The sequence below is a fragment of the Lepisosteus oculatus genome, chromosome 24 (genome assembly GCF_040954835.1).
Source record: "Lepisosteus oculatus isolate fLepOcu1 chromosome 24, fLepOcu1.hap2, whole genome shotgun sequence".
In the NCBI taxonomy this organism is placed as follows: Eukaryota; Metazoa; Chordata; class Actinopteri; order Semionotiformes; family Lepisosteidae; genus Lepisosteus; species Lepisosteus oculatus.
In genome coordinates, this window is record NC_090719.1 from 15,775,108 (window position 1) to 15,802,871 (window position 27,764).

At 36.1% G+C, this 27,764-nt stretch overlaps 1 protein-coding gene across 5 annotated transcripts in view; it reads left to right on the forward strand.

Annotated features, from left to right (window-relative positions):
* Window positions 1-27,764, forward strand: part of fibcd1b (fibrinogen C domain containing 1b) — a 231,152-nt gene that overhangs the window by 101,187 nt on the left and 102,201 nt on the right. The window contains exons 1-2 of one of the 5 annotated variants that reach the window (XM_015367252.2): window positions 24,514-25,210; window positions 25,402-25,499. The exons of 2 other annotated variants lie outside the window; for them this stretch is intronic. In XM_015367252.2, the coding sequence (XP_015222738.1) occupies window positions 25,428-25,499 (72 nt within the window). In that variant the 5' untranslated portion in view covers window positions 24,514-25,210; window positions 25,402-25,427. Of the gene's footprint in view, window positions 1-24,513; window positions 25,500-27,764 lie in introns of those variants that run through there. 2 more of the 5 variants (XM_015367251.2, XM_006640768.3) reach the window with 2 other exon arrangements.

Genomic DNA, 27,764 nt, shown 5'->3' on the forward strand with positions numbered 1-27,764 from the left:
AATGTTGAAGTGTTGATAAAGCAATTGTGTTCCAGTATGTGACTGTATCTCAGTATTACTATATTGCTTGTTAAATTTACAGTATAACACCAGGATGGCAAATCCCAAAGTGATATGTGACTTAAAGGATAAGTCACAAACACCAGATGTTTACTCTTAATACATAAAAAAACATTTATAAAGCACCTTTCTAATATATCTTTGATTGTTCATTGTTTGTCTTGAATTTGATGACAAAAAAATGAAGAAACTTTATTTTTCTTTTATGTTAGTCATGACTCACTATTACCAGGAGCACAGTAATCCAAATTATCACCCACACCCCCACCTACACAGATAACAGCACTGAAATGCAGTAACTACAGTACATTTATACAACTGTGCAGGGATCACCTAGATATTACATCTTATGTAAATGACCAGTGTTTGCATGTTCTTAGGGAGAAAAAACATGTTTCATTACCTGAGTTTTAGAGAAGAGGTTGGTTGTTTTTGATGAATGACTCCTTTTTCTGTTTTGTGTTAATATTTTCCACTGGCACATAAACATATTAGCTGCAGTTTATAGAACAGTCAAGATAATTAGCATTAAAGGACCTGTAAAACAGAGGATGAAGGACTGGAGTCTGGACAAAGACGGCTGAGCCTTGTTTTTATACTCAATATTAAATGATTTCCAGAGCTGTTAACATGGTGTAATTTAAACTGAATTTATATGAGATGAAGGAGTCAAGACAGCACTTAAGAAACACTGTAAATGAGTATTACAACCTGCTGCTCAATCTATTTACAAAGAACATCTTGGCAATTATGTTTCTAATTTTCAGGTGGTTTCACCTTTATCAATGGAAGCAGCGAAAAGCCTCATATATTTACTGATAGTCTCATTATTTCTTTTTCTCAGATTTGATTATATAGATGGTTGTACTGTAGGTTATCCACAAACACAAGCTTTACTAGTTAAAATGCTGCATACATTTTTGTTCTCGATAAAGGTTTATGTTTCTAAGTATTGACAATACAAAAAAGGTTATTTTATATACTTTTCCAGAATACAGACACCAATTCAGTCTAAGCTGGTCTCTTCCAAACTGTCAGAGGCCCACTGTGCCAGCCCCCAGAGTGAGGAAAAGCTTTGGATTTGGATGTTTAACTGCTGGTTAAGAAGGATGGCAATTTACATTTTTAATCTGAGAAAGGTGCAGTTCACTTTATCAAGGGAAATACATCATTACATTTACATTGGACAATTTTTATACCTTCATGTGACATTAATAGAAGATAATTCAAATAGGGAGCTGCGTCAGCATGTGTAGGCTGCAAAGGAACATGTAAAGGTTTATTCCATTCTGAAAAGAAAAAAAAGAAACACAACATTTTCTCTTTTCAGCATGGAATAAACCTTTAATGTTCCATTAATAGAAGCTATTTTATTTGCCTTAAAATACTACATTTAAAATTTTGTTTTTTGTTGTTCTAAAACATTAAGCTGTTTTGATTAATTATATTTCTTTTCTAATATAAGATGCATTCTTATATTTAATGTATATTTCTCTTTTTATCATATAAGGGGATCTTTTAAATCTATGGTACACCAATGTAATTATTGTAATTACTATTCATAGTAGATAGAGGATGCCCTTTTCTCTGCGTATACTGTATGTCTGCATTCAACTTTTGCATTTTCAAAAGGGCAAAGTCAACTTGTCACACTTCTTATATTCTATAACACTTTTGAAGGTTATTAATAATGAAAAAAGCATTTTCTAAGAGAGGTCAGTTTGTGAATGCAAGGAATTTCATCTTTTTAGATCTTTAAATACTACATTTAATTGTTCTTTATATGGCTATAGTTTCTTTTGTGTATGAGCAGTTTTTCTGTACCAAATAATTGTTGATATTTAAACAGATGGTTTTTCAAAAATGTTTTTAAAGAACTTCAAAATATTGAATTCTTGGCATGTTGGTTATTTAAAAAAGTAATTGAAATGAATTACATCATACTTGTTCTCGAAAATTATCAGATGAAACATACTGTCTTTTCTGAAGGCCTTCCCATTATCTTCTCTACTTGACCTCTGACTCATAAACTCCTAATTTAAAGCCAAAAGCAGATTAAAATGTATTTCATACTAATGCTTCCAATTTCTCTAAGAACCCAGGGCATATACAGCAGATATTCACAATTGACGCCAAAGGCTAAATTAAATTGGAATTTCAAACACAAAAAATACCACTATGATCTTGTAGTTTCTTAGATTAGCACAATTTTGAAAGCAATGACATACAGTTTGGAATAAGTACAGCCATTTATATACTGTTTGTTTTGTGTTGTCTTGTACATACATTTATACCAACATTGTGATACTGTATAAGTTTCTGATTAAATAAGTTTCAGTACTGCAAATAAGTGGTGCCTGAATACCTCAGAACGTATGTACAGTAAATGTGCTGGCATAGGGCAAATCCTCCTCCTTAGACGAAGAGTGATTGTTCCAACATCCCACAGTGGAATACTGTAGATTGGAGGTTTTTTGGGGATTTTACCACCCCTGTATCAAAAGACTCATCTGGAAATGGCTGTGTTCCACAGGCGTTGTGTGGGATGAATCTGACTGTGCAGGAGTGGCAATGACAGCTCACAGCACAGCTGTGGCCCACAGCTGGCTGGCTGCCTGGGGTACAAGGTATTCTCAGTGACAGTTCGTGTATAGTCTCTCGCAGGTGTACAGTACCTGGGGTTCAAGGCTTAAGTATAGTTGTCAAGTCCAAATTGAGGCATTAACCAAATTCCAAAATGTGAATTTGACCAAAGGAAAAAGAAAAAATGTTAAGGTGTGCAGCACATAGAGAAAAGTAATGCTCTTACCTGACTATTGAATTATGAAGTTATTTTTTATGTATCATTTGTTTCTCTGATGCACATGGAGGAAAAAGCATGTTCCTTTACTTGAACTGGAAGAAATAAGAACAAGTGAACAGATCAGATGCAACCACTCTGCACGCTTATGTCTTGCCATGGCTTTCCTATCTCATGCTGACAGCTCTCCTAACATCTTGTTCCCCCTTTGATACTCAGTTCTCCTCACAGGCATCTCTCCTGGACACACTCTCACCGTCTCTGCTCTCAAATTCTGGTCTTCTTTTCCTCCCTTTTTCCTCCATGGCCTTCTCTATGTCTGTATCTTTTCACCCTGCCAGCCTCTCCTCCTCTTCCTCGATCTGAGCTCCTCAAAGCACGGTTCCCACCCTGCACTGTCCTCTCCCTCTGCTGCTTTCTTCCCAGCTACTCCACACGCATGCAGGTTCGAGCCCTGCTGCTGTGCCACCTAGGTTATTGTAGGCTTCTTGCTGAAACTAGCCATCCAGTCCAGCTCATCTGCTGCTCTCCCAGCTTGTGCTGACCTCGTTTTTTGTTTTGTTAGCTTGCTACACATTAATGATTGTTCCTGACATTTTATATACAGTGTGAGTTGTCCAAACACAAGTTAATTTCTAATACATACCTGCCTGCTACCCTGGATGGTCTCTGCTAACCAAATAAATACTTAATACTACTAATTATAATGATTGCCATGCTGCCAAAAAGAAGAAATTTGAACCTTTTAACACAGCAATGGTTTTTAATCCTTCCAGACAAAACTGCTGGGTTTTATCATAAATCCCTATTACCAGCACATACACTTTGACTAAGACTGATTCAAAAATCTCTGCTGTCAATTAGCTAAAATGCTTTATGTGTGACAAAGGTGAGTGTTTTTTTTTTAGACGTGAATACTTCCTACATTAGCTATGCCTTCTTACTTTCTACACCAAGTGCTTCATTTGATAAGCAATTCTCCATGACTTCATCTAGTAATAGGCTGATAAACTAAGTACTTTTCACTCATATTAGCAATAAAATACTTATATTGTGTATGATGAAGAGCAACACGCATTAGCATATCATTATGTGGAGTGGCAAGGAATTAAATGATAAAATTAATTAGTTACCATGACATGCATACAGTAAAGGATATACCTAACGTCTTACCTATCACTTTGCATTAGAAATGTAGCAATTCATACCATCTAAAAATCCCTTGGGAAATACAGGGCTCAAACGGGAGAAGACCTGCCGAGATCTTGCAATAAGCAAGGTCTCTATTACCAATCAGCCTCAAAATGGAATTTATTCTTCCACTCATTATTAGTTTTTGATTCATTCTTTAGTAGCCTCTCTGTATCTTTTACAGATAGTCAAAGAAAAAGGCCAAACTGCTTTTTATGTAAAGGATGTGTCTTGCAGCATATGAATGCGCAGCTGACTGCAGCCAGGAAACAAATGTCTGCTTAAATTAGAACATCCAAATGGTAGATGGTGGCTGGCAGAGCTTGATAAAAGCATGGATATGGGATTATTTTATTTTTTTCTGATCCAGCATTAAAGCATGACCCTTTTATGTCTGCACCTCTGAGCTTTTGAGGACGAGTGGACAGCCTAGGGGGCCTTTAAGCAAAAGTATATCATAATTCTCAAGGAAAAAAATAGAATTATTGCGGTATTTTGTGGTTGTAACCTCTTAGTGGTGAAGTGCTTCAGTACTCAGAGACCCAGCTTAATTCTCTCATCAGAAAAGAAGTTTGAGAAGAAGACAAAATGTTGAGTACTGCATTTTACTGTGAGCTTGAATACTGTCTGGTTCAGCAAAGAAGGGAGTGTCTGGTTTTCCAGAGCTATCATCTTGTTTTTCAGTTTATGTTAATTAAAGAATAAAATCTATACAGAAACATAAGTGAAATTAATTTACACTGTATCAAAAACACTGTGACCTTGAATTGAATGAAGCAGTTAGAAAAGGGATAAATGGACATGGCAAAAATACATTGGTATTTTCTAAAGTAGTTCATGGGAAACTATCGCATACCATAATATAAGGTCTTTGCCAGTGTTTTTCAAAGTGGTGTTTTCATAAACATCATATACCTAAGCATACTGTACATCTAGTTCCAAAGATTTAAAAATGTGAATTCCAGTGAAGAGGGACATATGGTTTCATTTTCTTCTCATCCTATCCTCCATGTTCATACAGTAGCTTCTTTAAAAAGTTTTTAAAGTGAAAAGGTTACAATCAATTGACTGAAAAAACACTTAATTGACATGCTACTCTTGCATTTCCAGATAATTATATTTTGCTGCTACCATAATGCAGATTTAGAATACACATCCTGTTAACAGAGGTCAGAATGAGCATAGAAATTTAATGTGGTCTCAAGTGGTAACTGTGTTAAATTAGAAAGATGCTAGGTAGTTATAGGTTTTTGTCAGTTTAATTCCAAAATGTGCAACAGATATCTTGTTATGGCAAACCTTTCTCTGCTTTACTTTACTTTAAAATAAAATTTGAAACAAAATTTACTCAAAATCATTGCCATTTAATGCACTAATTTGTTAATTATGTCCAACACCTGTACTATTCTTTGTTTTCTCCATATGGTGAAAAAAGGACTGTCATGTTTGCCAAATATCTTCCAAATGTCTGTTCTGCTGTGAAAGAGACTGATAAGAGAGGTGAAAATCATATATTGAAGATCAGGGAATAAATAACAGCAAAATGTGCTAGTTAGTGAATCAAGCTTCCATTAACCACAAACCATTTGTGAGCATCAGAACAAACATGTTATGTACTGTGGTAAAATAGGTAGCTGACAGACTGACAGGTGAAAGCAGTTAATTATGCATTTAAATATGGTATAAATAGCAAAGTAGGGGGGAACTCATTAAGTGGATAAAAATTCCCCCATTCAAGTAATTGAATCATTTCAAACAGATGAAATATTACTCGGTTCCAGCTAAAGTAAAAGCTTGATAAAGACTTTATTCTGAGAGCTTTTAGTGCAGATTGTAAGTACCAGTTGAAAAGACAGGAGTGACAGCACCTTATTCATTGTTAATGTTGGTTTAAATTAGTTGTCAAAGCAACTGGTCAACAAGTTCATTACGCAACTCTTTCAAACATTTGCACTGAGTGAAATCTTGCAGGCATGGAGCATGTGTACAACGCTGATCACAGAATGTGCAAGATGTGAAAAAGTAGCAGAGAAATGGTCATTATAATTTTCTGTTGTCTGGTCATTGATTGTAGCAGTGAAAGGCCAATAGTGTTTGGGTTGTTGATAAACTTATCTTTTTTATATTCTAGCAGCTTCCTGTGTGATGAACATTCTTCTTAATTTATGGAAATTGAAAAAAATCAGAAGTACTTTTTTTGTACTGTGCAGGAAAAAAATATAGTACAACATATCTTCACATATTCTGAGTTTTGGTCATCATGCAGAGAGACTGGCCTTTCTTAAGTCTTGTGAACTCCCATAAGACTAACATACAGTAAATAATAATACTTGCCTTCTGGGAAAAGGAAACTGGTATAGCATCATAGTTGGCTTCTCATTAAGAATGATTCATTCTTAAGAATTTTCCCACCACCTTTTTTAATTCTGTGGTGAATTCTGACCGATGTGTGTGGCCATAACTTCCAGAAGCTACCATTTACTAGGACCATCTTGTGTAGCATGAAAATGTTTTGTAAAAAAATAATTCAAGATCATCTGAAGTGCCAATGTTCAGTAGATTAATAACCACCAAACTCCATGATCTGTGTTGATTCTTCAAAAGTGATTGGTTTTAAAAAGGTTTTTGTAGAAGTATTTCTGTACTAGTTTTGTACAAATTTGGCAATTCTTAGTGATAAACATTTAAAAGATGTAGTGATGCACTTTTTTTCCTGTTTCCAAAATTATAAACTCCCAAGTACTTTCCTAAATCGGTCTAGAGTAAAACACAAACACAAGTAACTTTGGGAATAATTCTGAGAGCAGAGCACATTAAGCACAAGATTCCATAACAGTTTGCATTTCCTCCTTTGTGATGCTGCCTGTTTCCTCTTGGCTTGGAAGGAGCACTGACCTCAATTTTACAGCCTTGCAGAAGTGGTGACTAAGAAACAGCAGGTGTGTTCTTAACTTCCTCTTGGATCACATATCAAATTCATTTATTGCCACTTAGGGATGATCACAGATCGGGCATTTCTCAGTTCCTGAGCACTACATGCGGCTTTCTTGGCAAAAACGATAGAAACTGAAAAAATTCACATTTAATGCCAACAGTAATTGCATCATACATCGGGTAAGTGGTTCTTGTCAATTTCCACATGAGATTGAACTGACTAAAACAGAAAAAAATGACTGGAAAGAAAACTGGTCAAATTTCTTAGACCAAAGTTTGAATTGCTGAGACATTTTAATTAAAGAATTAAATAAATCCAACTGTTTCTCTGATAACATTTAGTCACAACTTGGCATTGACATAAAAGCCTGGCAAACTCGCTACTTAATAGCTGTTTCATATTAATTGCCATCACCGAAGCATGACCTCGTTTTGCATAATTAAATAAAAATAATTCTTATCAGAATAAAACAGGAGGTTTTTCAAATGCATATACACAAAAAATGCCAGAAAAGGGTTGATGAAGCTTCTTTTAGCTGCTGCAATTTTGGGTTTGAGTTTTTTTCATTGTTTTAACATAATTCAGAGTTTTCGTAAGTCTATCTACAGTAGATGTTAGATGATGGTTACTTAGATGTGTTCTTTTTGTTGGAATCTCTGCAATGCCCAAGGCGGAATGTCTTAAGGTTTTTGAAAGCAGACAAATAAAAAACCTCTTACTATAGTGCTTTTTGATCTTGAAGAAACTGAAGTGTTCCCCTGCAACAATCCCAAGCTAACCTTTTTCTTATACGATAGCAATTGGTTTGGGTTCATAAAAACATTTCTTGCAGTGGAGTCTATTCTTAGATTTGCCTGAAGCATCTATTGAAAAATCACGTGAAAAGCTACCACATCTATTCAAAACCATGCAAAACATTGCATTTGAAGGAGACTAAGTTATTAAATTAACTTGATGCCAAACTCTATATTGCAATGCATTTTGTAATTAATATAATGTGTAAGAGCAGATGGCTGTTAATAAAAAACAGTATTCTTCATCATTGACTCTTAACTTACACTGATACACGATCAAAATGCAAAACTTTGTTTTACATCATCAAGTTTTAAATAAAAGCTCAATGGGCGTATATAATGTTATTCACACTTAAGTAGTGAGCTGGTAGTTTTGTTGATTGTTTGAATGGTATTGTTCCTTGGGATAATAAAAGCTGAACTCAAGCCATGTGATTTCATAAAGATGCCATGAGCTAATTGAGTTGAGATAAAACTGTCTAAATGAGCTGATTTAGAATCTTTATGAACAGATTCAAGAAAAGATTATATTGATAAACTCAACAACAGTGAAAGGTACAGACGTGCTCCACTACAGCAACAATGATTACTCGGTAGCTATCTTAGTGATTGAAACAGCTTGCCTCTGAGAGAAGTAGCCTGAAGAATGAGATGAATTGCTACATTAACCATTAGAAAAGGCCAGAGAAACAGGGAACTGGCTTTGTGAGTAACAGACCTCTTCCTAGAAGACAGATGTCACTACACTGGTCTAAGACCATTACATCTGTCTGATTCATCTGCATAATTGTTTTTAGTCTGTCGTGCTGCAGCAAAAGAAATTCCAGAAAGAAATAACCCAGGCGTCAGCAAAACGTCTACAGCTCACCGTCGGCATGAAAATGATCTTGGGGGGTCTTATAGATGCAACATCCATCTTCTGATGTCCAGAGAGGATTCCTTTACATTTTATTCACAGATAAATACAGTCTTGACAGTCCTGATGGAAGACAAGATGTGGAAAGATGTTGTTATGGGTATTGTTCTAGATAGTGTGTTCTTAATGCCCCCAGTAGGACAGTGGAAAGTTGATGATCCTGGGAGGTATCCCCACGAATGCAAAACTCTTTTGGCGCATTTTGAGGGCAACCTTACTGCTCAGCAATGCAGGTTCTTGATACAACATGTTGTCCATTCCTGAAAGCCAGTCTGGAACGTTTGATTTTCTAGTAGGTCAGTGCAAGATCATACAGTGCTAGAATCACAATGACACAAAAGTTAAGATCACCAATGGTGAACAATAGTAACAATTGGTTAAAATAGTAACCAGGTGGTGATATCGCACAGGAAGAGTGGCAGAACATCCCACAGCAATCTCTTCAGAAGCTGATCAGGTCTATGCTTCAGGACTTTGTAGATTGTGTATTTCATGGATCTGTATTTCAGCTCACGTTTTCTGTGTATGTTTGATATTTATTTTCAAAATATTTAATTACATCCATTACACCTGACTGTTGCATAGCAGAATATTGTCAGATTTAGTCCATGATTTATTTTTGAAGAGGACAATTTTGTACACGCATGTGTGAAGTCTATTAGGGGCTTTTAGTGTGATTGAAGCCTTAAGTACATTTTAATTACTAGAGGCATAGAATCAATGCTATTAAACATATTTTCCATCAAATAGAGCTCTAGTCAAGTTTTTCCAACACAGATTTCACAAAGTAGATTGAAACGTGCGCTAAATGAAATAAGTGTATAGACCTTTGGAACTTAACTCTTCACTTTCGATACAACAGTGCTTTTGCTAAATGTGTACTCATTCATTTCAACGGAACATCAGTCACTCTGTCACTAAGTTGAGTGAAATTACTTAGTTTTGCATCTGAATCAAAAGGTGGCAGTCAGGATTGCTGATAAAAGACCAGTCTCACTGAAGATATTTACCACTGAGTGGTGGAGTTATACAGAGTAATGGAAACCCAACAAAAAACCGGCAGTGATCTGCCGACTAAAATTATGTGTGGATGTCTCTCCTTTTATCATGATAATTAGTGCTCACTTTGAGCATAATGTACTGTATTTGCATTTAGGTTTGTGAGTTTTTTAATGATAAATGGGCAATTCTTAGAAGCTAAAGAATTCTAAAAGTCTAGTAAATTGAAACCGAAGAGACCATGGGATGATAGAGCTATTTAGGTTTCTACATTCAGATAAGTATCCATCTTACATTTTTTAAATCTGTATTTCATGAGATAATAGAGTTAAGCAAAATATCCTTTTTTTTCCATTTTACTAGCAGACTGATGTGGAAAAGAAAAATGTAATATGATCTACTGTAATAGCTATAAAGGTTTTGTTTGATAAATATTCTTATTTCTCAAAAGCAACAGAGAGCAAGCTTTCTGTATTATTTACATTTTTTTTACAATTTACAATATAATTTTTAATTAAAAATTAATCAACACCGAGAAGGGGTCATTTGTTGCAGGATTTACTGAATATTTTACTGGGTTCATGGTCACATCATACTGTAAGTGAAGGATGCATGTTTTTATACATTGCTTAACATAAAATAGTGTATTATTTTTGTCAAATTTCTTGTGACTTTTACTTTATTTAAAAAAAGCATTTTGTTGAAAACAACTGCACTTTTTTTATTCACATCAAAAACTTACTGTATGTTGTAGTATTTTGGTCTTTCACATGGTACTAAACAAGAATAAAATGAAGTGCACATACAGTATATCTACAGATCTAGAGCTATAATCTGGAATGGATCACTTATTCCTGTGAAACCATATGACAGGACTGGGCTTCAGAAGTATTTCTAAAGCAAAAGAAGTTAACGTTTCCATTCATACAGAGACTGTGGCTGAATTAGTAAATGTAATTTTATAAAATATATAAAAGACCTTAGAATATCCTTTTATTGTGATCATCATCATTAGTTTGCAGGTATTGTGTGTTTTTCTTTTTTTAATTAACAAAATATTCCCCTAGTTGTCACTGACAAAGCGGACAGCTGACCGGGCTGCCCTTATGGGCTGTGCAGCTCAGGCAGCGTGTTTAGAGCACAAGAAAGGATACCGACCAGCATGAGGCCATTTGGCTCCCGCACCTCATTTAACTTCTAGCTGTTAATTTATCTGAGAAACTTATTCAGCACTTTAAAAATGAAAGAAAATATGACACAATTAAATAGAAATAAAAAGGCTGTGATCCATATTATTTGTTTGATTTCATAGCATGCTATTGTATTATATTCATTTGTGCCTTGTGCTGATTAAGCAAGATTATAAATTCAACATTTTTTATTAAAAACATGATTTTTATGTCCATTTAGTAGCAGGCTTTGAAGCTTGTATGTACTAAATTGACCAGGGGATTCTGGGACCACTTAATACATTAATCCTTAACAGGAAAATAATCCTTTGAATTTTTATATACTGGAGCACTTCTCATCCCAAAGGAATCTGAATGTGCTTCCTTGTATATGAAAAGAACCACTTGGTTTACTATTGAAGTGTAGCATCCACCTGAATGATGGTTGTTAGCCTGGCATTCCCACCATACACTGTAGCAGATCAGGTAAGGAGGTTTAGACCTTTAGAAAGACCAAATCATACAAGCCGCGACAGGGATATAACCAGAACACTGCAGTTAACACCCCTGCACTTCTGAAAAGCCATGGGCTTTTTAATGTTCAGTCATAAGGACGTGAGGTTAGCGTTTCATCTGAAGCAGCAACTCTACAACACATTCTAATTTTGGTCCTGGAGAAAAAGTGAGCAGTGGGGATTTGTCTTTAAAATTACTAGGAAAAGAATGGGTTAGTAACAAAATAACTTTGCTGACAAAGTGTGTGCATTTAAGAGGAAAATGTGTGGCCCTAAAGACAAAATTGATGGAGAAAAACATTGTTGCTCAAATATTTATTTTGCTTAAGTTTAAATAAACCACTAATAGTCAACTTACTGTACATTACCACCTTGTGTTTTATGTGTGAATGTCAAGTGTTATAGAAGCATAGTAAATTGTTTTAATTTGCACTCTTCCCACTAAAATGTAACTGCAGAGACAAATTCCCCAAGTATCAGACAGAAGGTAGCGTAGATGGTGGGTGAGGGTAAGGTGGTATATGCAGGATACGTAGGTGCAAAATGAAAGGTCAGGAAGTCAACAAAAATAGGAAGCTTATCAACTCCATCAGCTCATGTGGTATATGACAAAAATGCACCTTGCGTTTTGTGTAGGCTGTCAAATTAGCACTCTGTCAAAGTTAAACTGAGCAAATTTCATTAAAATGGAATGTAAATGAAGAATAGAGGGTGGAAATGAGCTAAGATCTGGAAGACTAACATGAAAATCTTTCAGACTTGTAGAAGCGAGAAATCAAGACCTGTATAAAACACACACCCCTTTTCCACCCCTGTCTCTGTTACATCCACCCACTGTGAAGCTGTGGGGCTTGTGCAGCTGTAGCTGTAGTGACTGTAGGATATTTAAAACCTGCTTAGTTTCTTCTTGGTGATCTGGCATTCCTCCTTTCCCAGTCATCACCAGTCCATTCCCAGTCATTCCTTTTCCTGCTTCCCTGCAACTGCCTAGGAAGTCCTGCCTCTGTCTGTGCTTTCGAGTATTGATCCAGTCTGCTAGAGGCAGTGCAGTAAGGGACTCTGAGCTGGTTCTGGTATTTAGTGGGCTTAAAGAACCTCCAGAGTTCTTTCATGTTGACTATTGATCATCAAGGGGACCACTCTCAGGCTTGCCAGTGTCAACTGCTGAACACCAAACCCACAAATAGCATCTAAAAGAGACAATACTCAATATCCTCTATTAATCTCTAAAGGAGGTGGATCTCCTCTTGCTTAGTTTTCAGTCTGTGAGATGTTTTCAGTGCTGCTCCTGCTGAATTGTCACATTGCCTGCCGGTTTTTATTGAATTGTGCTGTACATACAATAGTGTGGACTATATTTTTATATTGGAGATATAACATTGTGTGAACTATATATTTATATAAGAAATATGACATAAGTCAATTTCCTCACTGACAGTGGAGTTGTGAACTCAACACACAAGCACGTTCTGCTCTTGAAGTCGTGGCCACCGTTAGAAACAGATGATGACACTTCTCTTGGCCAATAAAAAAAAGAGTTAAATTCCCTTTCATAACGCCTTGTACATGTCAGGTAAGCTTTATAATCATTTATCTTGTACAATTATTATTCATTAATCTTATTCAATTATTCTATTGTTGTTAAATCTTACCTCTTTATTTTTTGAGTGTCATATTTTGGTTTTAAAAGATAGCTATACAGTACCAATATGCTGCCTGCCTTAGCAGTGGTCACCATCCAAGGGTATGTTCTGCAGCCTTGCTCACCTGTGGGTAAACGCCACAAATAATCAACCTGATGCTCCTGTTGACCCCTATTTGCAGATTCTGAATTGCTTGTTTAATGATAAACAGCTAATGTACGGCTCTGTGCAAAAGAATTGTCTTGCAGCAGGGAGCTTCAGATATTCTGCATCACCCCCTGATGATAAAATAATGATAGGGTTAGTTAAGATCAGTGTAATGCTACACTGTATTAAAATCCTATATGTAAAGCAAATGTCACCCCTGACATTATGCATTTTTATGTACAGTGCAAACCAATTTCTGTGCAGGTATTTGTAAGTCTTTTAAAATTAGTCAGATTACAGTATTTAATGGCTCTTAGGTGTATGTAATTTCTGAAGGTATTGCTGAAACAGTACTCTTAAACCTGACAGCAAGTGTCCTGGTAAGAAAGTGCACCAGTCAGCAGTGACTTATGTATTCATACACTATGTTGTTATACTGTAGTTCATGGAGAAAATAAGCTGGAATGGTTGGTTTGCACTTAAACAATGACACCCACTCACTTTTGAAAGTGTTTTTTTTTAATCAGGTCCTGTTGAAAGAGTGTGACAATGTTTTATTCCAAAAGAAAATGTAATTGAGGCTGTTTGTTTTTATTAATAAAATATCTCAAATGTGCTACTTGACTGTTTAAAAAAGGGTTCCTAACTCCCATACAAATTAGAAAAATGAGACAAGCATTTGGAATGGATTTTAGAAAATGATTCATCATGTGGTCTCAAGCTGATAACATACAGTAATAGGAAGTGTTCTAGTAAACAATTTATGTGCTGTGTATCTGGTGTCACCTGCACAAGAATGTGCTGAGCACAAATGTGACATATGAAGACATGTCACAAATGTATTGTTCAGTTGTTTATATCTGAATATACTAAATTAATCTACATAAGCACACATTTTACTGCACCCTATACAGCTCATAGTTACATATGCCATATCTCATGTTTTTCTGCAATGTTTGTACTTGGAACTTATTTTTTATATGGTTAGAACTGTTCCTTGATTCAAATGTATCTTCAGTTCTGTGATTCACTTGCATGCGAAGGATGCTGAAGTGTCACTGTCTTGACAATTGCCTTGGCGTGATAGTGAAGCTTTGAAAGTTTGAGGTGGATTCATTCAGGCTACACATATTGTCATTCCAACTAGGTGGTTGCTGTGGTAAACAAAAATTTTGTAACAGGTAACCTAAGGCTGGTAAACAGGCACAGTTTCACAGAATGGGGTCCCAGGTGATATCCCACTTACCTAAAAAAAAAACCTGGATTCCTTTCATGTTGAAAACACATGCAAACAGAGATTGTAGACAGGTTAAAGGGCTTCTAGATGTGCACATTACAATGGAAAGATTTTATTCAGCAATAGGTTTAAGAATCCTTTCTCATTAGAACTTGAAGCTTTTGGTGCAGCCTGTTTTTTCACCAGTAGGAAACAAGTGGTGAAACAACTATCCACCCTCCACCTTCACAAAATCATCAGGAATTTTATTATACTTGTGTATTTACATGAAAAACAATACCAGTCGTACTGTTTTGTCAGTGCCCACTTATAAAATGAGAAATGGATGCAATTGTAACAATTTATCAGGCATACAATTCAAGTACATCTGTTAAACAATTATTTTCAGCTAACTGAACATGCTTTGTATTTAGAAATAATGAACATTATTTTTTGTCTGGCTACTGCCTGCTGGATTTTGATTGCTGGAAGTAACCAAACCAGAAAAATAAACATTTAAGCAGCATAAAAATGAAAACATTGTAAGTATCAGGGATTTCTAATTATGAAAGTGTTGTGGTTTAATTAGAATTTGATTTTTTAACAACTATACTAAAATATATACTTCTAATCAGAATTCATGAAATGTTTTTAATGTACAATCATTTCTGCATCTCAATTAACTTTGCCTTTTAAATGAGTTGCATGAGTTGTTTGGATAAACATATTCATAATATCAGCCGTTAATATCAGGTTCCTGTTTTTTATATCTAGTCTGCAAACTCACACTTCTGTCACCAAGGGTACAGTATATGGTGTTCAGTAGTATGAGACACACATTTTTCATGCCATAGGAGATACAGTGTATGGCTTGTAAACATTGTGTGTCAAAAAAGATATACCAAAAATCACAACCTCATGCTTAAAAACAAAAGAATACTACAGTATCATTAGTTTTGATTAACATTTGTTTTGGCTAACAGCAGCAAAAGCCAAACCACAGGTCCCATGACTTTAGGCATTAAGAGATCACTTTATTAGCCATATACAATTTCTTGCATTAGGAATTTGTCTTTTCACATTCTCCAGTTTGCTCTCCATGAGACACAGACAGGGAGAGAAGCTTGGGGTCAGAGCTATATTGAATTAACATAGCTAATGTTTTAGAGGTCATTTGGATATCTGAGTAATCAACACACTCATAACATAAAATATGAGGTATTTTGATTTTTAGAAAGTTTTTGATACCATTCCTCATAAAATAGTAATTCCCAATTTGCAGGGCAATGTAATCAGTGTGTATGACTACAGAACTGGGTAATGAACAGAAAACAGTACAGATTAACAGACAGTACAGATGGGAAGTCATGCATGTATAGTAATAAGGGAGTACCACATGGATCTGTATTGGGACCATTGCTTTTCTTAATTTATTTGAAAGATGTAGGTTTTGGTATAGTTAATAAACTAGTGATGTTTGCAAATTGTGTCAAAATATGAGGATTAGCACACTCTTATAAACTATCAAGGATTTGGATAGATTCCAAGACTTGGCAGATGACATTGATTATAGGCAGGTACTGAGTATTACACATTGCAAAACAATAAACTGTAGATACTGTATAAAATGGGAGACTGAACTTGAAGAAACTACTTATGAAAGAGACTTGAGTCTATTATGATGACCCAACAAAAGGATGTGACATGCCAGAGTCAAATCTGCACACACAGAGGAACAGTACAGTACAACCTAGACAGGATGGCAGTCCATCGCAGGGCTCACGCACAGGGACAGTTTTCAGACACTAAGAGATCTAACCAGCAGATCATACTCTCTGCACTTCACAAAGAGAATGTGCAAGCTTCACGCAGAGGTCACCACAGCCAGAGATCAAGCTCAGGACCCAAGAGCTATGAGGTAGCCGTTGACCACAACCCAACTGCCAGCACTGTCAGCTGTAATTATCAGTGTATTGATATTATAAAACAATTCAGATAGGCAGAATGCATCAGATTTTCTCATTTATGGCAGCTCAGTGATCTGAAATTTACTGAATGAGCAATGAATGTATCTCAGCATATCAGAATTAATTCCTGTCATTTCTAATAAAAATATCATAAAATGGAAAAACAGTTTAACATAGGCTGACTGCCTAATCATTTTTTATCCCTCACAGAGTTCCAGCAGGGGGTGTTATTGTTAGTAATGCCTTTCTAAATGATAATAGGTTAGTAATTTATGCTTAATAGTTTCAATAAAGTCTCGTTATTTACATTTTTCACCAGAGATAAAACTTAGTCATCTCTGTTGAGAAAAAAAAACTATATTGAATTAACATAAGGCATACGTTTTTTTATTGCACAGTATTATTTAATAAAAGTTATTGCAACTCTTTTGACGGGTTTTCTTCTGCCTTCTGGTCTTTGAAATTGTGTGGTTTTAGTACATTGTTCTTCCCAATGCATCACACGTCCACATTTTTTACTCCAGACTGACCCTTCATGCCACCCTTTCTTGATGTGGTCCATTGGACTGTCCTTAAAGAAGCTCAGCTTTCTGTCTGATGTCATACTATCACACCATCCAATGCCTTTTTCCTTCCTAGTTATATGAAAAAAATGCAAACACAAATAAAGTTACATAAATACAAATAAAATAGTATTAGAAATTAACTCTTGGTACATGGTTATAAAAAAAAGGAGTAAAGGACTGTTTTATATGGTTGGTATCAAGGCTGTTTTATTCTATTAGACCACAGATCTTTTAAAATCATTTAGAGCCTTGCCTTCAACACAATATCACTGGGATTAGAATGCAATACTAACAATAGTGGTATCCACATCCAGCACCACTGTCCTGTATATACAGGTACTTCTTCAACCAGCGTCATTCAAACACTGGCTTAAAATTCACAGATCATTTTTCCAGTCCTGTATCCCTTATAGGCTTTTCCCCATAGTCTCACTCCTGCACCCATATGAGAGCTGCAGTGCTCCAGCGATTGTGACTCAAGAGCAATATTCGGAAAAGCATTTGGATTCTTAAGTGATTGACAGTGGCACACTGTACATGGATGGTGAAATACCAATATGGTACAGATACGTCAACAGTAAAGGATGAAAGAAAATGTTTTTTGCAACTCTAGGAAGAATTTATATGATGAAAGGGAAGAGGCTAATGTGTTAAATGAATATTTCACTAAGGTGTTTACCAACGAAGAAGTCAGTAACGTGCCTCAGGCAATAGTGGCTGTTGTTCAGATTGATCTGAAATAATTTTACATAGAAGATTCAGCCATCTTGTGGGCACTTAGAACACTGAGACTGAGGGTAAACAAATCTCCAAGGGCATGACGGTATTCCACTAATTATACATAAGGAAAAAAGGCACTATTCATAGTCCATTTAAAAAAAAAAGTCACTCAAGACTAAAACTGTGCCCATCCATCAAGAGGCTAACAAAACTGAATCAAGTAATTAGAGATAATTATGTGTTACTGTTATAGAAATGCTAATTGGAACTAAGGTGTATTTTCACAATCTTTGGATACGGTGTAGTACATTGCTAAGGTGTGAGTCATGGGTTCTATCATTCTATCAAGTCAAGTTCTATCATTGTATTTTCTTGGTGGATGGAGTGGGGTATTGATTGCTTTTAATTTTCTTTTAAATATTTTTTGCAAGCCCATTTTCAGAAAAACTACTAATACACTGCAATGCAAACACGGAAAGCTTAAAGTCACAGTGGCAATTTCAGTTTGATGTGGGCTTTTCAAGTGGTACTTAGAATCAGTGATTCTGGTTAAGAAGCACATGCAAAGATGCGTTACATTTACTGTACTATACCAAAGTGTGCACAGGTACTGTATATACAATAGGAACATGCATCTTATTATTAAAGTTTAATAAACTATTGTAAATGTTAATATGGTACAACTGATTTATACAACATCACATTCAAATATTTAACCATTGTCATTATCTCTTCACGATAAATTGCTGTTGTCTGAATAGCTGACAAACATATGTACTGTAACATGTAACCAAAAATGTTCATTCCAGCCACTGCTTTGACTTGGAATTGTTGTGCTTTCAAAGCATATACTGTAGTCAGTGACATTAAGGCTGCTTCCGTGCTGTTCAGGATTTCAGCTTGTGCTTTGTCACTTTAAATGAACCAGAATGTGGAGTAGAAGCACCTCCTTGTAATTGAGCTAAAAAGCTTTAAATTCATCTTAACAGTGACAGCTCCCTTTTTGTTGGGATTAGTAGAAATACAATTTATAAAGAATATTTGCCTTTTGTCGCCCATTTATTTATATTTAGGGGCCCAACGGAGTAGGATTCTTCTTCTGGCCACAGGATATAAACCTGCAACCTTCCAGCCACAGTGCCTCGCTCTGCCCCAACTATCTCCTTTGTTGCCTAAAAATTCATGAATTGGATGAGAAAATTATTCATGCTCTAGGTTACACTGAAGAAAAATGTTTTTCTCAAAAAACAATGAAAAACCTAAGACACAAACATTGTTCTTTTCATTTAAAGAAGGTCATCAAATGCAGAAGGTCCCAACTTTGTATAGCTACTGTAAATGTCACATTCTCAGACAGTTGCTTTCAATGAGGAACCACAGTTTTGTTTATAATGCCCTTGTATTGTCTTAGAAGACTTATTAGAAGAGAAATCTATAAATAAATAAAAAAGTTTAAAATAAGCACAATCCTACAAAGATTATTACCTATAACAAGATTTTCTCCAGAATGTGAAAATCATTGTGGTTATTGGCATTAAAAAGATCAAAATATAATTATTTTGACCTGTCTGCAGTAATTAAATATTTTCAGCTCTGTAGCGCACAGCAATCCATCCTCAGATCGATGAAGGTATTTCAATTAATGAGAGGAAAACTAATTATTTAGGGTCTTTATCTTGATGAGAAGTGTTTTGCCTCCCCAGGCCCCAGTTTGGAAGACCATGGTCTAAAGCTGGTAAGCTCGAGCACTTTCCCAGCTGCAGCATTCGAGACTCTGACCGTTTTTCAATAACCAGATGATTTTGCACAGCGCTGGTTGAGAGAGCCTGAGATCAAAATGAGCTGATGTGATGTTACTAAAGACGCCCAGCACGTGGAGGAGACCACAGCCCTGGAACTGGGAACGGGTGGGGGGGTAAGGATGGGACATTTTTCAGATAGCCCTAGAGTTCTACTGTAGGTTCTTTCAACGTCCTATATGTGTAAACCGTGGCTAGAAACCTGTAGACCTAAAGATCAGCTGAGTAGGTTCAAATGTCTTGTTAGCAACTGTGGTATCCCTTATTGTTCTCTTGCAAGCTACTGACAGGGATGTTTTCATCTTTCTCTCAAATCACAAGTATAAGATCTGAATACTTGGGGGCACCCTACTAGGAACATCTGGCAGTTAACCATCAGTTGAAACTGACATTAAATGGCATTAAATAAAAATGAAAATATAATACACTTGAAAGCCTTATTAATTAAGTAGCTCTGTGCAGCAGGCATGCATAAATTCTGGTGCGTAGACTGCTGCTTGTCCTTATGTACAGTATGCCAACGACTAGACTCTGGTATAGTGCACAACCTTGTGAAATTTGTAGATTATACAGAACTTAAGTAGGTAGTGATGCAAATAATTTAAGAAAACCACAAACAAAACAAGATAAGTTTGACAAAATCCAAGAGTGGTCAGACACCTGGCAAATAAAATTGAACATGGATGAGTGCAAGTAATACATGTAGAAAATTAAAAATTTAAATTCAAGGATCAGAGGAGTTCTACTGAACTCAAGGAAGCAATATTTGAGAAAGACCAAGGTGTTTACGATGACTCATCAGTTTCTTTAATTAAGCAGTTGTGGGAATAATGTAAAGGTCAAAAAGCTGCTTGGATATATTAAGAGTGTAGAAAAATCTAATTATGTTAAAAATTATTCAATGAATTAGTTAGACCTTGCTTAGAATATTGTGTTCTGACTTGGTTACTATGTGACAATTGTTGTGTTTGTACTGTCGGATCCTTTAAGGAAGGGATAGGTAAACAAGGTGGATCTCATGGATCCTTCTCATTTGTAACCTTTCTCTTGTCCTTCCATCCATCCGTTTTTCAAACCACTTCATCCAGCTCTGGGCCTTGGGGAGCTGGAGCCTGTCCAGCGGAGCAGTGGCTCTGTGGCTCAGGATCTGCGCCTGTGGCTGGAAGGTTGCCGGTTCAAATCCCGCGGCCGGCAGAGGAATCCTATTCTGTTGTGCCCCTGAGCTAGGCCCTTAACCCCAACTGCTCCAGGGGCGCTGTCCAATGGCAGACCCTGCGCTCTGACCCCAGGCTCTCTCCCTATCTGTCTTTCTCCTGGAGAGCAAGCTGGGGTATGCGAAAAGACAAATTCCTAAATGCAAGAAATTGTATAGGGTTAATAAAGTGATGTTATTGTTGTTATTATTATTATTATTATTATTATTATTATTATTATTATTATTATTATTATTATTATTATCCTGGCAAGCTACTGGCACAGGGCAGGATACACCCTGGACAGGACGCCAGTCCATGACAGGACGCCACAGACACGGACATGCACACACTCACACCAGGGCTAAGAAGATCCTTTTTCTTTGATGCAAACATGAAGAGGATATACAGTACAAACACCATGCAGATAGCAGCCCTGAAATTGAACCCAGGACCCCAGAGTAGGAAGGTTTTTTTTGGAATTATGGCATTCATCCAAGAAAACTTAAAAGACAGACCAAAGGAATACTGTATGTCAGCATACAGTTAAAAATCAACTGTCCACAAAAATAGACATCTTGAAAATAAAAGAGTAGTTAAGAATGATAAAAATCTTTGAATGACAACTCCCTGATAGCAACCTGGTAAGACATTTTTTACAGAATCCTCTCTGGATTTCAGATTAAACAACATCTGAGATATTTGGATCATTTACTTAGGAATCTTGAGTTCTTATGCTAAAATCAACAAAATGAAAGTGGAAAACAATAGCTGGGTGGGCTTTAACAATATGATCGGTGAATAAAGACAAAAAAAGACTTAAGTACTCATTTTAAATAATACTGATATTTTTACTGTTCTGTTTCTATAGTGAGTCTATTACATAGCATCAGTTGAGGAGAGGTCAGCTGTAACCTTGTGTAAACATGTTTTTCTTATGTTTGTCTTGTTAATCTTATCAGGAGGGTATCTTAACTAATGAATGGCAGCTATTTTTGGCAGTTAATGTCTGAGATGTGTGAGGTCTGCCCTTGAATTTTATTATTTCACACACAGTTTCATGTTCTTTTGAGCTATGGAGAATGTTGTTTTTATACATTAGTTTTGGAAGCCAATTAAACTCATAACTAAAATTTTCATTTGAGGATTTCCAGATGAACTTCCTAATTTTCTCCACAAATATTTAAATATTAATTGCTCATGAGACTTTCATCCTCGTGGCAACATTTTTTTCGTGCATTGGTCTTCTATGGTTTTTATGTGATATAAATACAACCAGGTTCCCCAAACACTGTACATTAAAAATAATGGTACTCTGATAATATTTGTGTATCTGGTATTGTGTATTCTAGTGTTTTTGTAGAAGCTCTGTTTCCCTGTGCTGTTTTCAAATGCTCATATTTTTCATAATAATAATAAAGTATTAACTACTGTAATTTACTAATCTGGACACTCCATTCAAAGCGCTTTACAGGTAATGGGCACTCCCCTCTACCACTACTGTGTTTCACCCACCTACATAATGTAACAGCAGCCAGAGTGGGACAGTCCACTCCCCACACCCGAGCTCTCAGTGGGGAGGAAAACAGAGTGATGATGAATGATCATAGATGGGGATTATTAGGAGGCCGTGATTGTTAAAGACCAAGGGACAATTTGGCCAGAATGCTAGGCTAAGAGCTCTCCTCTTTTCAAGAAATGCCCTGGGAGTTTTAATGACCATGGAGAGTCAGTTTTTAAAGTTTTACGTCTCATCTGGAGGACGGCACCTTTTTTACAGTGTAGTATCCCCATCACTATACAGGGGCATTAGGACCCACACAGACTGCAGGGTGAGCGCCCCCTGCTGGTCTCACTAACACCACCAGCAGAAACCTTAGTTTTTCTCATGAGATCACCCATCCAGGTACTGACCAGAATCCCACCTGCTGAGCTTCAGTGGGCTGCCAGCTGGGAGTTGCAGGGTCATACAGCTACTGAAGTGACAGGATCATGGAGTATTTGTTGGTGTCCAACAGACAGTCCGTTCCCAGGCCCTCTGCACTGTATGTCAGGCAAGTGTTCTGTTCTTTCTAACATGTCATTTGTCATTTGACTTCCCAAGGAAAGTGAGCTGGACTTTTTTACAAAATGCTTTACAAATTAGGACCCTGACATTTCTGAGAGGTCTGTATAGCATATTAAATCATCACAGCTCTGTGTATTACTCCTGGCAGGGAGTCACGCATGAAGATAGCACATCTGAGTGCTACAGTGGGGGAAACTGCAGCCTTTTCACAAATTTCAATGAAGGGATCCATTAATATACCCCGAGGGACTCTCCTATATTCCTTCTTTACAGCATCAGCATAGAGTATTAAGTCATGCCATTCTGTTGTAAATGTGGGAGGTATTGAGGTTTTCTTTTCTGGGAAGATCGAGGATCTGACACCTTATTAAGTTATCACTGTGACATCTATGTGTTGTGGATGAAGCTTCAAGGAGAGAAAATAAATTATACTGTACCTGTATTCAGATTTGACCTTCTCCTTAAAGTGCATTTGTCATGCAGGAGCTGGATGTGTATGTCATTGAGAAAAAAGGATAATTGTATTTAAAGTTATAAAAGTTCTGCATTCTTTTAAATGATTACGTTCAAAATATTCTGGGTAACTAAGTATACAAAGGTTTTGTTGTCAAAGTAACAGCTTTACTATATCAAAAAAGAAGAAATATTTTGTATCAAAGGTTTGTGGTACAACCATAATAAAACATATACAGTAGTGTCGGAGAAAAAATAAATACGTGGTGTCAACATAATTGTCAATTTAATTATGCAAAAACAAATTTCTGTAGGACGTTACTGTAAATAGCTCTGTAATAATGATTGTGGTCTCTATCAGGGCTCATCCAAATGAACTAAATGAAGAAACTTTTGCCTGCTTTGAAAAATATTTCCTGAACAAAATGATTACTGGTCCATTTTATGAAGTGCTATGAACTGTGCTTGTAAACTAAATGTATTATGATGGCATTACTAGATCTACTGCCTTTTTTACATGAAACAAATCATTTCATTTAAAGTACTAAAATACTTTTTTGAGATAACTAGTGAACTTGTGATTTCAAATTGTTTCATAAGTCCTAGGATTTCTGAAGACAACTCCAATTTAGCCCTAATTTATAAAAAAAAAACTGCCCAGAGCCTGTTTGGAAAAAAAAACCAATTTAGTCCTAATTTTAAAAATACTAGCCAGCAGTAAATGTCGCTGCTCCTTCTTGGTGTGACATTCCAAAATTGAGGGCACTTTGATCTGTATTAAGAACTGGGTTAAGCTGACAGCAGTCTCTTAGTTTTGAGAAACTACATCTGTGAGTAGTAGGAACATACAGTACACAGCACAGTATCTTTTTCAAATTTGCAAACCAGAAATAAATGGGGTTTATTTCTGGTTTGATGATTTGTCTTTCTTGATGATAAAGTCTTTATCTTTATTGGAAACTAATCTCCTCAAATAGAAGGATGACACAGAAAATCTTTAGAAGGATGGCTTTCGAATTTAAAATGGTTTTCTTCAGGGTGCAACACCATCAGAAAACAAAAACTGAATCCCTGTTGTCTGTACCATAAGGACAAACAACAAACATGTGTCCATCACACTCAATGTAAGCTTTATTTTGAATTATGATTCCCCAGCCCGTAAAGTAAGCAGCTACATTCAGACTTAAATTTGAAACTTTAAAAATTATAAGCTTAACAGACAAGGGATGTTTGTTGTTCCATCGAATCTTACTCTCTGCCTTATGGGAGTACAGCATGGATTTTACAGACAGCAGCATGAGAGAGAGAGAGAATCAGTGCGCGCACACACACACACGCACACAAGCACACACTTACGCCCAGACACCTCCACCTTAAAATTGTTGAAATCTTTGGCTTTGTCTGCACACACTGCAGCAGCAGCTGGAGCAGCAGTGCAGGCTGGAAGATATCTGCTCTCTCCGCAGCTGATTGACAGCTTCAGAGGCAAGGAGCGCTGGCGAGCGCACATGACTGGAGCTTGTTAATCTGCTGTAGCACTGCTCATGTCAAAGGCAGCTCTTAAAAATCCGTGTGAGATACCTCCTCATGCTGATCAGCTTCTCAGCTAGGACAAGCAAGAGGAGGATTTATTCTTTCACCACAGCGCTGGAGCTTGCCAGTGTATAACAAGGGCACAACAAAATGCTATAGCCTGCCTCCTGCAGCTGTATTGTAATTAAGAGACTGAGAACTTAAGTACCTAATCTAATATGAAGGGAATGTCTGTGTTTTAAACTGCATTTGTCTGGTGGTGCGGAAGCAGAGGAGGTGAGGAAGTGTGATTCCTGTGCAACTCACTGAATTTTGTTTTTGGAGAAGCTTACTGAAACAAAAGGTCTTTGGTACAAAGCTACATTTTATCGGATTGCCCACTTTATTTCCTCACTCGCAAGCTTTGTGTTGCTGTTTCTGGACTTTCTTCAAAAAGGACACATCAGAAGACACTTTCCTGAAGCTTTTTAAAGGGAATACAATAAAAGGAAAATAAATAACTTGGAGCAGAAGTGGTACTGTATAAGTACGTATGCCATCGCAATGTCCACGGTTTTAATTTTTTCTACCGGACCTACTGTAGAGGCTTAGAAACTGTCTGTGCTAGCCTTAGTTGTAGCTCGTGCGTATGTGTCTTTTTGAGTATATGGAATAACTGTAAGGTGGGAAAGTAAATAAGACTCTTTCCCCTGTCCCCCTTGCCTGTGACCTCAACAGGCTGATTTTTTTAAGGTTTCCAGAGAATGATAAATGATCGATGGAAAATCATGAACAGTGTTTCAGAGCTTGAAGATGGACAACAGCACAAACCACAGGTAGGCACCAAGCAGATCTGTCTCATGCATCATATGATTAACTTTGTATGCAGGTGCATTGACTCAGTAATAACTACAAAATGCTTATACATTTGTCACTTTTGAAAGAAAACTAATTTTCTCTGTCTGAAGAATAACCATTGATACACGTCTTTGTACATGCATTGCTTTAATGCCTCGTGTTTTCTGAATTGGTTATGATCTCAGTGGCAAAAGATGTTACTGTATATTTAGTGATAACAGTTCAAGGAAGATAGTGCCTTTATTTTGAAACCTCTATCCCTGTTATGGCAAATTTTGTACCCCATGATACCTTGTACCCTAGATGTTTAGCAGCTTTGCTGTGTGTTGTATTTCCTGAGCTCTGTGTTGATTGGTAGGATAAGGTGATGCTTGTTGAATTTATTTTGTTGCTGTATGGATCTGGTAAAAGTATTTTAATTCTAATAGATTATAATACATTCCATTTCTCTAATGGTTCACCTTTTGGACAGATGTTTTTTGGATTGGTGTCCATAAAATGTGCTTTTTGTTCTTAACCCTATTGAAACATGAAGATGCAAAAAACTGTGGTGCTTATCATTGTACTTAAGGTAAAAACTGTAAATGTATTCTTCTTTTTTTCCCCCGATAACTGATAGTGATAGTAGATTTCGTATGCTTTTGAAACATTTTTTGAATATGGACTAATAAAACATGGTTTCTAACTTAAGATCTAAGATTTGTCAAACAAAATATGAGTAAAAAATGTTTTAAAATTTAAAATTGAATAATAATCATCCCTTGTTCCAACTAGATAGACGTTTTATCCTGTTCCTTAAAAAAACATTAATTAGAAGTCCCATCACACCAAATCCAGCGCTGTATATGACCTAGCTATAAGAGTCATAACCCATAGGTGCTACATCTGAACAAATTATATTTAATACGCAGGTGACTTATCGCTGGTTATGGTGCTGGCTAGGTGCAATACGTAGTGTAGAATCTGGATTTCTTTTTAATTCAATTTGCTGTTGCACCAGTGACTTAAGATTTTTGTAGCAGTTATCTGTGCTTATCCAGAATCTTAATAAATCCCCCGAACCTTGTACATTTCTAGTATGTTTATTTATGTTATAAATGCATGATATACTGTAAATCTTTTTAAAATTAATTTAACGATATATTAAATTAGTAGAATTAAACTTCATATGCTTTGTAAATCACATTGTTTTCTGTCCTAGTTTTACGTGTATTTTAAGTATGTTCTTTAACTATAATCATATACCTGCTTAGAGGCACTAAAAACACAACAAGTGCTTCAGGTTTTTAATGAAGACTGGAAATAAATGTTTCATTTTGCATTAACCAAAATACATTATACTGTAAATGTCACTTTTAATACTCTAGGGCTTTTTTTCTCCTACATGCTCACTGGCCTTTATGCTCCCAGGAACCATATTAATAAAATTTTGAAACAAAACATTATTAAAAATACTTACTGTTTATATGATCATAAGTGTGTCCTATGTAATTACGGTATAGTATTTATTAGTGTTTCATGGCTGTATATTTGCACACAGTGTATATTTCAAGCAACAGCTTGACTTCCCTATAAGCAGATGGCATCGAATTGAGTTTCAGTAAACAGAGCTTGCAGGGATTTTTGAGTTTTAGGTCCAAACTCATTTGTGCTGTGAGATTTTTAATAGGCGACTAATAAAGGTGAGTGAACCTCCTGAGACAAATTGTTTTTGGTCAGTGCAATCAATAGGATGTTCTTCAAAGAAACAAAGCAATGTCACATCAGTTGGTAGCATTTGTGAATCTCAGCACAGACTTGCAGAAATCCTTCTGACCTCTGCATATACGTACAAACCTGAGAAAAGTAAGAAAGTGCAAGAGTATGATTTTTATAATTTTGTATTTTGCATATTAATGTTCTGTTTGATTTACTGATCATTTCTTTGTTGATACTTTGTAGTTTATTTCTTAAATAGATTATTAAACTGAGACATTGAAGTTAACACAGCATTATGAATTTCATAACGTTCCATAAATTCCACAAAGCAAACACAAAACTGGTATTCACCATCTAAACACCTTTTTACAGTCAGCATTTTACTGGTGAGCTGAAAACTGTACGAAAATCTTTTTAATGCTAAACCTATGTTTGGCCATCAGGTGTTGCATTTTTCTCCATTCTGGCAGCACAGACAAAAAACACAATTGTGATGCTGTGAACTGTGATGCGCGATCAGTGAGGATAAGCGGACAACCCCTCTG